We start from the raw sequence: 14,346 nt of genomic DNA, 5'->3' as shown, positions 1-14,346 counted from the left end.
ATTATCCCGAGAAAAGGCGGACAGCAGTTTCGCAGAAGACATTTTGATTTCCTTCGATTCCCCGCTACAATAACGGTAAAACCCGGCCTCCCGGTTGCCGAAGAGTAGCGGGAAGGAATCGTCCGGAAAAATAATCGGGAACTTTCCGGTTAAGCGCGCGCTCTTCGCGTCTTTACGACTTTGCGAGGAGAGAGACGAGCCTCCCATTTGGTTTCCGTTAAATCCGAAACTGCGTAATAAGTTATAGAAGTTCACGGCGGTGTGTCTTGCCTGTGTGTTCGCAGTCGATCGCGACGGTTTCTAACGTTGAAATGCGCCCCGATGAGAAGCATCCGAATCGCAGAATTTCCATTGCGCTTTCCGCGATGAGTCAGAGACTCGTTCGGTCGCGAATTTATTACGCGACATCGTCATCAGTCTCTTCGTCGTAACAAATGGAATTCCTTCGACAAAATTAGACGAAGTACCCCTCGGAGACACGTCAGATTATCGTCGCTCCGATTTGTCGAAGTACGTTTTTCTGTTAAATAATTGAATTAAATAACTCGATATTGCGCGCGCATTTTCTCATGCGCGCGCAACAACGTGTGTGTTGTTAATAAACGAGTATAGATGACGCGAAGTTATGTCACCAATTTCGTCAGAAGGCACAAGATGATATTCCTCCCGTGAGACCTAAGCAAACACTTGGTGAGTGCGAATTTTTTCCCGATGTTTACTTTCTTTTAGCTGACGAAGGGATCTCGTCCAGAGAGAAAGAGAAAGACAGAAAGAAAGAGAGTGAGCGAGAGAGAGAGAGAGAGAAAAAGAGAGAGGAAGAGTGAAAAAGAGAGAGAAGGACAACGGCAATAAAAAAATTCCGCGGATCGATAGGCCGACTGCTCGTTGGAGAAGAACGACGAGAAAAGACCGTCCCGCCATTATTTTTATGGCTACCGCCTGCCATTCCGTAGACGTCCGGCGATTCCGCATTACACAATCAACGAAAATATTCTCGCTGCTCGTTAAAAAACATCACCACGTCACGTGTTGAGGTTTCTAACTTTAAAACGGTTGAAATTATGACAGAAATGTTAATCAACGTGGATCATGGGACACGTGGATTCCTCGTGAAAATAATAAAAGAAGACATTGAGAGGAGATCGTGCGAGATTCGGACGGTCTCTCCGGAGTGGAAATACAATTTGATTTTCTGGTGATCCAATCACGTCTCGATATCACGTGATGTTGCGATATCGACGGGCATTTGCGGACCTTTACTTTCCGCGGAATCACCGGGACTTTTTAGATCCGACCAACGAGGTCATATCTAGAAAGAAAGAAAGAACGTCTTCATCGGACGGGCGTAGAAACAGTTCGGAGATAATGGTCACTCCCTACGACCGATAAGACTGTTCTTAATGATAACGGCGTCATTTCGGAGTTCGCATAGGATAGAACTCGATTCGTCGGTGGGCCATTACATCGGACAAACAGTAAGAGGGTGGAGAAAAAAAATGGAGGAGAAGAAACATCGGAGCGGATTCGCGGAGAGCGGCGAGGATGTGAAGTCTGAACGGACCGGGAGGACATTGAGAGCCCCATCTTGGATTCTTAAAATCTCTTATCGTGGTCCGCTCGTAGATCCCCGTACTCTTTCTCTCTCTCTCTCTCTCTCTCTCTAGAGACAACCCGCCGCGCGCTCGTCCTCTCTCAAGTATGGTTTACGCAAACTCAAATCCCGCGTTACTCACCACGCGGAGACGCTTCGACAGTAACGAGGCCGGGACCCGCTGGAACTGGCAGTAACAGTAAAATAAAGCATTTTCAAGAAGAGCCGTGTCGTTCTTCTGAAGCGGCGGGCTTCTCGAGCGCGTCGCAAACGCAGCTGCCGACGTGGTGGGAAGCGTTAAGAGGAATAGAAGAGAACAGAGGGATGAGGCGGGAAGGGGACGCACCCTTCCCGCGAGAATAATCCTCGTCGGTGGAATTTCCCGCGGTGAAATTCACCTTTTCTTTCCTGTCGCGCGTTTTTCGCGACCGAGACGTGAAGTTCCGCAGTAATTCCACGGGACTGTCATTAACAGAACTTTCGCAGCCCGCTCGAGAGCGAATGAATGATAACCCGAGCACTCGCGCGGTCGCTCGCGCTTGTTCGAGCGACCGTATTCGGCGCTCACAACCTGCGCGGACACATTCGCGAGCGAGCGAGCGAGCGACCGACCGACCGACCGACCGTTTCGATGCGTTTCAGCCCTCGCGCCAGGAGGGCCCACCACGGTGGCGGTCTGCCAGGTCGTTAAAGAGATCCCCGCGACTTTAAGGGCGCCGTAAACCCGCGAATTTATCTCGTCCTTTCCTCCTACTTCCCGCGTTCGTCTCTTTCTCTTCCCCGCCCCTCATCCTCAGAGCGACGGAATTTGGAAAGAACCCGCGATCGTGCCGGGTTCCTTCCCTCGTTTCTGCTATCCTGTGTTTCCTTTTAATCATCCACTCCTCGTTCGTTCCTACGTTCTTTTCGAGTGGCGGCGCGGGAGGAAGGGGGGCCGGCGATCAGGTGCTTTCCATGGATATCGAGGCTCTCGACCCCGCGAACTGATTAAATTGAGTGTACCGTATCTTAATCTCGTACTGTAACGCGCGCGCGTCCTCGCGTTGGAGATACGAGGAACCCCGGACAACGACGACGACGCGTCGAGGCAAGCGGTAAGGATTTACGATCCTAGCCATTCGGCCGTTCGAATCGCTATCTCGATTTTGCGGATTCGAAGGAAAGTATCGAATGGCAAAACACACACTGCCAGCTTTTATATCGCAAATTGTCCTATCTTTATACCGCGCCGAGATATTAAATGCGCATTGTTTCAACATTTGCAAGACATCTTACAATGAGTGAGACACTCCGTAGACATGCGATAACACGCGCAATAACGCGATCTCGTACATATCTTAGCTCGAAAGGAGCAAACTGTCCTTTTAAATATTACGTCAGTGAGATATTTACACATGGAATGCGTTTGCTCAATTGTTTCTTATAAAAATAGTCGATAAACTCGTCGAATGTGTCGAAGTGTTAAATAAATTTGTTGCATTTTTTTTCTTATCACACACACGCACACACACACACACACACCAATTTTAATCCGCAAATCCCAATCGGACGAAAACCTATACAATGTACGTGGCGCTGTAAATGTTATCTACTAACGAAATCTTCCTTGACATCGATCGCGCAGCAGCGCATCTAGTCCGGGATCCATCGAGGAAATCCCCCGGCGAGACGACGACATTCAGGAGAGAATGGCATTCGGAACGCGAGATCGCGGCGAGGGATGCCATCCGGTCTGATCGTGTTTCGAGGCTTATGGTTTTCCTCCGCCATGCCGGTTGTCCGCTCGAAACGCGCCTCTTCATAGCGAAGACGATATCCCGGGGTCAGGGTTAACGACGCTAACAAGCTGCGGCTGAGTGACTTACGGCTAATTCAGCATCCCTTTCTCCCTGTGTGTCTCGCAATGATTCCCGGACAGATGTCTAAGAAGATGACGAAGGAAGAGAGAAAAAGAGATAGAGAGAGAGAGAGAGAGAGAGAGAGAGAGAGAGAGAGAGAGAGAAAACTAAAGACCAAAGGCGGCTCTTGTCCGACCAACGGGACGACCGCATGCGGGCTGCCTAGGTTCGTTAAAATGCAAGTTGTACAAAAGACGGCGCTGTTGTTTGTTATTGTTGTGACGTCATCTCGTTAAGTGCACCGTCGTGCCTTTATGCTTATTAACCGGTAATTTCTTAAACTCGTGATAAGAAAACAAGTGAAAGAAACGAGCGGAAATGCGTTTATCAACCGTTTCCGAGTACGCGAGTAATGATGCAGTTAATTCGCAAATAACATTGACGTTTTGATTAGATACTATATGGTGATGGACAACATCCTTGAATGACAACGAAGATTAGGTTTTTTGCGGAAAACAAAAAATATATAATATAAATATGACATATATATATATATATATATATACTCTGATTCAGACAAGATATTAAATTTGTTCAATTGCGTTCTCTGTTACAACATCATACGTAACAAGAGCTAAACCAAATACAGCCGATTTTTATTAGCTCCTCTTCTCCCGTCCTCCTTCCTTTGTACGAGAAGGATCTTATCATCGAGGAGAAATTCTCTTGCGCGCTTCTCTCATTGGCCCTTCCTTCTCTGCCGGTCCCTTCGCAGATCAAGGCCTTCAAAGTCAACGGCAGCCCTAAACGGAAGATTCGGAACACGAGAGGGATCAGTGCCAAGGATCATAGGGTTCAAATTCCTGGAAGAACCGCAAACTAACTGGCGTACAGTCGATACCGAAAAGGTATTCGGCCTCGAGCCAACGTCAGGAACCATACGTATGGGAGATACTCTCTGCGGAAAACACAAACATACGCGCTCGCACACAGAGACGTGTCATCGATCGAGACGCACGTTGCGTAATCATTTCGGTCTCCCACCAACTACCGAGATGATTCCGCCGACGAAGACGTCGTTACCGCTGTAGGTTGCAATCTTCTCCGCTTTCGAGCAAATCGAGCAAAAACTTGCTCCTCTCCTCCACCACCCCGACGCGACGTCGTTCCACAAGATCGCTCACATTCCTCGAGATTCCTTCGCGGTAGCCTTCTTTGCCTCTTAGTTCCACACGCAACGCTCGCAATTTTCCGCGCTTTTTTTTTTTCTTCCGCGAGCTCCCGTTCTCCCGTTTAATCGTCACACGAGACTTTCTTGTCTCCTCCGCGCACGTGGCTCCGATGTCGACCACGTTAATTTCGCTTAACGCCGCTCTGTCGTACATAATTACGAAACAGCTAGAGAGAATGCTAATTGCATATGTCGAGAAAACACTTATCTTATTTTAAACGCACGCACGATCCACCAACACATTCGTATCGTCGTAACATTTTCGCTTCTTCGTTTGTTTTTTTTTGTAAAAATACACAAAATACAGATATACTCTACTAAAAACATAATATTTCTGCGCGTGTCAATAATTGCTAAATAATTTATAATAAAAATAATGCGCGTGTGCATAATTGCAGTCTTCACTTCTCGCTTATTATTCCGTGTGTATATACAGAAAATGTAATTAATCCATAAACAAGATATATGAATATTTTCATTAAATTACTCAGCGATGTAGAAGATAAATTATTTCTGTAAAGTAATATGGCGATAAATATATATCGATCAATTATTATTTGCACGAAGAAGCGTGGAGCGTCGGATTTTCTCGTATATATATAAATCTCTGATTTTAATTCGGTGAACGTTATCGACTGAAACGTCAAAGCCGGGCGATGTCGGACGATACACCGTAATGACAGGTGACGTTGATGAGCGACCGAATGGCCGCTCGAAATTTACACGAAGCAATTATTCGCGAGAGAAATAAAATCTTCGAGAGAGAGAGAGAGAGAGAGAGAGAAAGAAAGTGGCGTCCAAATAAACGAACGTGTCGATAACATGTGTATTCTTGACGTTTCCTTCGTCGTGCTGGATTTAATCGCCGCGAAAACAAAAGCTATCACGTAGCACGGATCTCTCGGTCTTCAATCAAGCTAAAGAGCAGGTTAATTAATCGCGTGCTGAAGCGATATAATGAACGTTCAACGACCCGTAAAGATCCATAAATTCCACGTTGCATTATAAAAAACAACAACAAAAAAAAAAAAACATCTAATAAGAGCAAACGAATTGAAGACCGTTCGGGTGTGACGAGCTCGATCATCCACGCGTGCCAATCGGTAGTTTTCACGCGTGCTTGCGCAAACGATACTCCATAGAACTTCCGATAATGCAAGCTTTGCGGTTCTACACACGTTATTGCGAATAACAGAAATAAATAAGAGAAACAGCGAGTTCGAAGAAAAAATTGTTGGTGTTTTATTAGCTGCATCTGCTTTTTCTGAATATATTTATTGGGAAAACAACCGAACCACGTGACAAATGCGTTAGAGACTGACGAGAGGAAAAAGCAGCGTGGCGGATAGAGCGGGAAAAGGAAGGGGGAGGGGGAGGGGGAGTGGAATGCATCGACGGCTTTACCCGCCGTGAAATATGTATCCGCCGTGTCTGCGCTCGGCGTAGTTGCTCGGAGTAGTTCGAGCCTTCTATTCGCGATAAATGGCGAGGATGAGTGGACGAAGGTGTCAATACGTCATCCCGCGCATCTACCGCGTCACGGAGACTGACGAGGACGAACTGGCGAAGAGACACAAGCCGAACAGAGACGGGAACAGAGACGATGATGAAGGAAGAGAGGAAGAACGGTGGGAAAACGAACGAGTGCATTTGCAAGCTTACATGATTTAGCGAGTTCATCAATAATAAAATAAGAGAGAGAACCTCGTGAATCAACTCTCGCGTGACTCGCTAGTTATCGTTTGGTGTTTCTCCATTTTTTTTTTCTGAGAAATTTCAGATCTCTCATTCCCAGCGAAGATTATCGCTGATAACACACGATTTCTTCGTTATTTTCTTCCTCCCGTTCTATCTCTCTCTCTCTCTCTCTCTCTCTTTTCCTCTTCAATGCTCTCCGTCTCGTCCGATTAGCCGGCGTTTTCTGGTCTCGGCAGTTGCAGTATTCGCGTGCGGTTCTGCCTACCTTCGGTCTCTGTAAATCTAGGTAATGAGGCGTGACGAAATGCAGAGCGCTACCTGACGAACTGTAATGCTGGGGAAACCTGACGATTGGACTCCCGATCCCGTTCTGTATTCACGGCAAATTCACTCGTTTAACCCGTCGCATTGATCATTGCATCTCTCTCTCTCTCTCTCTCTTTCTCTTTCTCTCTCCTTGCGTTCTTGCCTCTCTATCTCTCTAAAATATCTAATTCCTTGTCTTCTTAAATTCTCGATCGAGTTTAAAATGAATGATGTCGAAGATACGATTCGAGAAATTTGCTCGCACAGATCTAGAAACGATTCGTTAAAAATAATCCTCCTCGCAAGAATTGAATCCAATTCGTACAATTTTTCACTCTCTAACGAGTCGTTTATATTTTAAACTTTACATTAATCGGTTGAGTGCCGAGAAGACGCGAGAAGACGTGCCAAGAAGCGCGATTCTTCCGCTTCGCGTCGCACAATGCCAACATTCGCGTTCTCGTCTCTTTCGTGTAAAAATAAGTCGCGATGAAAACAGAAGTAAGATTTATTATCTACGACTTTTCAGTCGTTTTAGAAAAAAAATTGCCGCAGTGAAATTCTGACGGTAGACAAAAGCAAACTAGAGCTTTCTCGATGTAAAACGATAGAAGCGCGTTGGCACGTTTGAACTCGATTAATCACATAATCATCGAAATAAGACACGCTCGCTCGTTCTCTTCCACAATGTTCCATTTTAATTTTTAACGCCACCCGGCGACTCTTTCATCTTGTGGCCTTCAATTAAAAACAATAACGCGTCGGACGCGTGTCGCCGTGAAATTTAATTCCCGTCTCACAAAGTCGACGTATTCCGTCTTTCCTTTTTAGATAGCGGAGAATATTAATCCGCCGTAAGGCACGCTGCGAGGAAAAGAGCAAGAGAAAGAAAAAGAGAGAGAGAGAGAGAGAGTTAACGTCCCGACGGTTTCTTGTAAAAATCGTTATTCCGCGTCGTTGAGTCGCGAGGATCCCGAGGAGGCCCGGTAACGTCGACGGTAATGCGCGCGCGGCGGCGCAGACATTATTAAATTACATTTAGAAGCGGCGCGGAGAAAGACGGTAGTATATACCTACGTGTGTATGTGTGTGTAAGTGTGGGAGAGAAGTGGGCGAAGGAAGGCGAGGAAAAGTGACTGAGAGAGACGACGACGGGCGAACGGAGCCCGCGATGGGGTGCACGCGGGAGTGGGTATGCGGTCGCGGCTGTATATATTAATTTGGCGCCGACAATACATATTCAAGTTGGAATTCATACGCTGTCAGAGGCAGCGCGCTCGGTCGAGTGAATAGACAGACATTATGGATGTCGTACGGAAGCAGGAGAGAGAGAGAGAGAGAGAGAGAGAAAGAGAGTGAGAGTGCGTGTATGTGTGCGTCAGGGGAGAGGATGAATAAAGGGGGAAGGTGGTACGCGGCGTTACAAGAGAGAGAACGGGTTTCACGTACGCTTCGCGCCCCCACGACCGCAGGGAGCCGAGTGCGCGACACCGGTAGGTGGTGAGACACGACGAGGGAGGCGGGAGGAAGGAGGTGGAGAGAGGGTGCATGAAGCGAAGAGGCCTGATAGAGTGAACGGAGAGGGTGATGCCGCGTCGCGCACGTTTCACTGCGACGTGACATCCTATTCGGGAACACGGGCTGCATGTAACGAGCGATTCCGAAACTTCTCTTCCAACGTCCAGCAAAGTGGAGAGGCGATCGTTCGATCTCGAGAGATTCTGTATGCCGTATATACGTGCGCCGACCGTCCGTCTGTCGCGCGAGAGATTCGGCTGGGATATCGGCGAGAAAGATTCGCCGGGACAATCGAAGACATAAACTTTTATAGTCAATGTGTTCGAAAGGTTTTTCCAAGATTCAGGAAAAAAAGAGAGAAAACGAACCTTTGGTTAAAAGTATATAATTCCAATCAATAGGAGAAAAAGACTCGAGCTTTACTTTGCGCGCTCGTGTAAGAGACAGATAGAGAATAAGTAATTTCAAGCGAAGTTAGAAAATGAAATGATATAAACCGGATAAATGCACATACCAAGTGTATTTCGACTCATTTAAGCGCTGGAATTCGTCTGTCACGGCGGCACCGTGCTCGTAAGTAGATTCTAATTTATTTCAATTACATCGCTAATGCGCGCCGTCATTTTGTAATTCAATGACGTTCTACTTTCAATGTGTTCGCGATCGACTGTAATGCAAATCTCATTACCGCTCTGGAAAAAGGATAATGTTGCGGGACGACCGCGCGGTCGTTAGCGATTGCCATAACGCAGCGACAAAGAGAACTGTATAGCGCACTTTGCGAAGATACGAACGTGATATCTGACGTCGACGTGGGTGGCGGCATACTCCCATCTACGTCGCAAGAGAGCAAAAAAAAAAAATCTCTTTTTATTCTTTTATTTAAAAAAAAATCCAGTCTCTCAACACGGTAACTCGTAAAAATGCGCGAACAAATGTTTACGTAATCAGACAGTAGAAATAAACTTTTTAAAAATCCATTTGCTTGTTAATTTCTAATTAAAAAATATACTCGTACCGCGATGTAAAAAACTAGCAGTAGGTGATAAGATTCTGCTATGTACATTTATTGCAGTTTTGCATAAAATATGTAAAATTGCATGTTCGCGGTGTCATTATCGTAAGCGACATTCTTCGATAATTACTGGTAGCAATAACCGCGCGTTAACAACATATTTCAGAATAACGTTGTAGCAGAGTTACACGACCCTGATGTCGATAAAATGCCACCCTTGTGTAAGGAAAATTGCTTTATTCAAGCGTCAGTTATTGTATCACAAAATGAATATATAACACACTTACACACAGAGTAACTATGTATAAGATATTCGTGCGCGCGCGCACACACCCTCTAGACTCGCTGCGTTTATGCAATTTTTTGCTCTTCTACTTTTCTTACGTTTTTCGTTTTGTTCTCGCGGATTTTATCGACAGCCATCATCAAGATTTCGAAATGACATGCAAACTTGTCGAATTCGGCCTGAATCGCGAAAACGGGGCTAAGCGGGCTCGGCCGAGCGGAAGGAAGAGAAGCTATGATGGGCCCGAGGCCAACATATATACATATGTAGAGCGAAGTCGCGGATATACGAGCGCGTAAATCACCGGTGCGGAGACGGAGGAAAACTTCTACGGGTCCGCCGGTGTGTAGCGACGAAGCCGGAGGCCATAACTTTAAGCCGCTCGACTTGCTCGATGACGACGACGACGAGGACGCCGACGGCGGCGAAGAAGCCGCGCGTCGAGTCGCGCGAGCGGCCGACTTTCCGGGGTGTTTCGGTGTTCCATTTACGGAGCCAAACGAGGGTGCGCGATACGGGAGCCGGAGCGCTCGTCGCTCGTGCCAGGAGCGATTGTTTTATACGAGCCAAAACTGGGGAATACGTTACGACTCTCGCCTTAACTGAATACGCGCTGCAGAGAGAGAGAGAGAGAGAGAAAGAGAAAGAGAGAGAGAGAGAGAATGTTTTTCCCCGACGAGACATGCTGGGGCAAGAAGGAAAATTGCCGCGGTCGCGCAATTTGTCGCGAGCGCATTGTCACAGTTCCACGACTGTACCTGCGCATGAATACAATATATGTAATCTCTCTTGGTGTAATAAATTTATATGCACATCCCGCGCGAAACTACGCGACTACGATGAAATACGACCGGAAGTTTTGCGAAAGTTATTTAACCAATATAACAAAATAGAGAATAAAATAAAACAAAAATTTATCTTATATAAAATATACGTATATGTAATTCGCTTTTTATCCGCGAACGTATTTCTAAAGTATGATTCATCTCAATTAACAAAAAATGTTACGTGTAGAAGAATTGTAATCTCCATTTGCGATCTCAAAAAGGTGCATTGCAAAGCGCGTGATTCACTTGGTGCGTAAGCGCCGTTTATGGGACGCGCACGTGAAAGTATGTCTTAACCCAGACGACGTCGTTCAGATGATTATTTCACGACACCTACGTAACCGAGGACTTTCATTCTCGAGACCAGTCTTTTATTTATCGCGCGGACCTTTTACAAAATCGCGATATGTTCTTTATCAGTCTCGCGTCGCGACGATGATACGCGCCAAATACGGCTCGAAATTTTGTGCAATTTTTCGAACGAGATACGTTGAATTTTTTGAAAAATATGTAGATATGCAAATAATTTTAATTGCTCACTCGACAAAATAAATGTTTCGACACTGCCAGATGTTTGACAGAAAAAAAAAAAAAAACACCTTGGACAATTACGAAAGATGTTTACATGACGCGCGTACAAGTTTTTATTTCGAACGATAAAACTTAATCGATACTCATCCAATCTCGCGTGTCAAATACGTTGCGCAACGCGTCGAACTGACAACCCGTTCGAAAGCGTGGGATCGCGGCAATATAACCTTGGTTGGCCCTTCGAAAGGAAATCGATCTTTCTTGAAAGAGAGAGATTCGAAGAGAACGCGCGCACGTCGTACGTTGACGTGAGATGAAAACCGAAGAGACGAGCGGTACTAAAAGCGGCGCAATTAACGAGAGCGTTTTAACACAAATCGCCACGGCGCGCCGTACATTTTCACACTGAAATTTAGCAGGACAATTTTAATTCGAGTATGGTCGCAACGCGATGGCCTTTACCCATTCCAAAACTTACATCAAAGCAAAGTGCAATCAGGCATGAACTGACGAAATCGTAAATTTTACCTTAAAAATAAAAGAGACAAATAAAATGCATAACATACATAATATTCATATTAAAATTTATCGCTTTCCGCACAAATTAATAATATTGTAAATGTGAAATTTGCATCAATGTCTTTGTTTAATATATATTATCGACCAAATAAAACACATATATGGTGCCGGATATATGTATGTGTCATCATTAATATCCGCCCACAACATTATTAATATTCCAATTACTCTCACGACTGGGATTTTAAACTGCGCGAGCGCGAGAGTTGAGCGAGCGATTTATCTCGATTGCGCGTCGAGACACACTGCTTTTAAAACTTTCCGCGAAATATCTTAATGAAGTGGTATTAAATTCTGAAATGAAAGAATCATTAATCACACACATACACACGCACGCACACTTTCATACTTCACCGAGCCTTCGTATCTTACCCGTCCTATCATTTTTACGCACAAAAAAACGAAATATCATCGCGCGTAATAAAGTAAAATAAAATAAATATCATCTCGTTGCATAATTTAACGTGATAAGAAATGCTCCGAGCTCGCGTCTGTCCGAGGAAAAGATGCTTTCCGGTAACTCGCTGGCTGCTCGAAGATAAAACCAAGCGGATCAAGAGACATGGTCCGCATGTTCCATGCCAAGCGCGCGCATATAACACAAAGTTTGCGCATGTATCTGTAGAATATTCTTTTTTTTTTACTTCAGACTGCTGGCATCTCTTTTCTGATATAACTTTTAAATCTTATCGGTTCTGAAACAGCATAACAAAACACGTTGGCGCAGTTGGCGTCGGTTAAGCGACACGGTCGGGAGCTATTTTTCCGCGGGTAATTTATTTCATTAAAAAGTTCAGCGCGATAGCTTAAAGTTTCAACATTCGGCGTTGTGTTCGCCCTTCTCTTCCTCTCCGGTTCTCTCTCGCCGGCTCGTTAACGACTCGGTTAACCCGCGCCGCGCATTTCGTTCTCCTCTATACGCGGCTCTTTCTCTTCTCGTCTATCCTCTCTTTTCAGAGAGCGATGCATAATTCAAGCGCGCTCCACGTTCGCGCGGTCCGCTAAGGCAAAACGCGTATATATATATATACATATATATATATATACATATATATACCGATCGATCCCTCGAGCGTGTCCGCGATCGTACACGCCGCACTTCTAACGCACGGCGGTGCCCATTAATGGTGATTTGTCGACCGAACGATGCAAGTCACGATGCCCGTTACTTTTCGCGTTCACCGTTGCGCGAGAAAATCACCGCGCGCGTCCTGTTAGAATTCCGGTGTAACGTGGTAATTGTCACGTTCGACCTGATATGATCCATCTCACGTCCGGCATTATCTGTGTTTCCGAGGCGCGTTCCGGAGTGTCGCGCGAATAATTTCTTGATAAATGAAATATCGCTTTTTCCGGGCGCGCGCGCGCGCGCGCGAGCGAGCGAAAGCGAGAGCTCTTCGAGAGTTTTTCGATAAAATGTCAAACGTGAAGAAACTGTTCAATTTCGAGAAACCTCTGCCAATTCGAAAGGAAATAAGTGTGAACACAAGTGCGGATATACTGTATTGAGAAATTTCGCACGGGACGGGGATTTCCAGCGTCAACAGTTGTTCGTCTCATCGAGCCTAATCACGGAATTCTGTTACGGTCGCGTAATGATAGCTTTCCCCCCTTTTCGAATTTTTTTCTCTCTTACCTCGTTCGTCGGCTCAGCGGGTTTTTACCCCGTCGACACCGAAAAAATTTCAATCTTATCCCGAGCGAAATGCCTCCGATAAATTTTTTTGCGCTCTATACACTCCGACGCTTACCCGAGGGTCCTTCGCGCGGAGCTCGTCCTGGGCGGATCTGATGTCTCTGGTCCACGAGGTCTGAACAGGTTCGGAGGGAGACAACAAGGGATCCGAGGACGATGGCACTACGAGGAGGAGCACAAGGTCGGGACGAAAAGGGGTGGGAGGGAGGAGGAAACTGACTTTGTTGTTCGCAGGTTTACACGACCAATCTCGCTTTGATGTCCGCCTCCCCCTGCGAGATCCCTTTCGATCTTCCGAACAACGACACAACCCCCTTACGACGAGCGGCACGATAATGCGCGCGTTGTGTGCGTCGTGCACGGATACGCGTGCGCCACACGCTCGCACGTAGACGCTCGTTTACACGGATCGTGCGTCGAGAGAGATCGTGCCCAGTTCTATTCTCCAGTTTCTCCAAGAGCGCACGTAGTTGATAACCCATCTGCGTATATATATTGAGACGGTATTGTAATATTTGCACGAAGAGACAATTGATACAATACCTACGAGAATATAAAACCCAGCACGTAAAAAAATGAAGAAAAATCAATTATCTTTCGACTTTGCTTCTTTTCGTATTTGTTCACGCAATATATGAGGTTTTAGATTAAAAACTGATTTCTCAATCGATTTATATTTCAATTATTGATAAAGTAGCGATTATCGGAAAGAGTTTTTATTTATTTACTTTTAATCATAAGAAACTAATGAAAAGATAACATTAGATGTACCTTATACCGTGTAAAGACACCTCTACGAAACGACCGAATCTTCTCACGAAGATAAGCCACGAGCAACAATGAACTTCTCAATTAACTGACCGTCCGCGCGCTGAAATCCAGCGGATTACATCGCGCTGTCCGGATCGAAACGAGCGCGCGCGTGTGCACGCGGTTGTTATTTCGGATTTTAAACATCTTACGTACCGTTTCGCGTTACGTACCGCCGAATCGGTTGTCTTGATCGCAATCGCAGTCCATAAATTTAGTTAGCAGTCGAGCCCGATACCGCTCGTGGCACGCAATCGTGAGAGGAGCGCCGCTCGACGATTCAAGACGCTCAAGATGAAGGTAATTTCTCTGGATGGTTCTTTCTCGTTTGCCTCGAACCGAGCACCTGCGACCTCGTATCGGGCCAATCTCGACCAACCGCGTCCCAATATATAAAAGCCGACCGCTCGCAGCTTGTCC

At 45.9% G+C, this 14,346-nt stretch overlaps 1 protein-coding gene across 4 annotated transcripts in view; it reads right to left on the bottom strand.

Annotated features, from left to right (window-relative positions):
• LOC109852292 (Krueppel-like factor 6) overlaps window positions 1-14,346 on the bottom strand; it is a 296,434-nt gene that overhangs the window by 24,149 nt on the left and 257,939 nt on the right. The window contains exon 1 of one of the 4 annotated variants that reach the window (XM_020423328.1): window positions 3,188-3,235. The exons of the other annotated variants lie outside the window; for them this stretch is intronic. Within the exon in view, the coding sequence (XP_020278917.1) occupies window positions 3,188-3,223 (36 nt within the window). The 5' untranslated portion in view covers window positions 3,224-3,235. Of the gene's footprint in view, window positions 1-3,187; window positions 3,236-14,346 lie in introns of those variants that run through there. 4 annotated transcript variants of the gene reach the window in all.

Source organism: Pseudomyrmex gracilis, unplaced genomic scaffold (assembly GCF_002006095.1).
Source record: "Pseudomyrmex gracilis isolate BER0280 unplaced genomic scaffold, ASM200609v1 scaffold_27, whole genome shotgun sequence".
Taxonomy (NCBI): Eukaryota; Metazoa; Arthropoda; class Insecta; order Hymenoptera; family Formicidae; genus Pseudomyrmex; species Pseudomyrmex gracilis.
The sequence above is the reverse complement of the archived record's forward strand: the minus strand, read 5'-3'. Positions and strand labels throughout refer to the sequence as shown.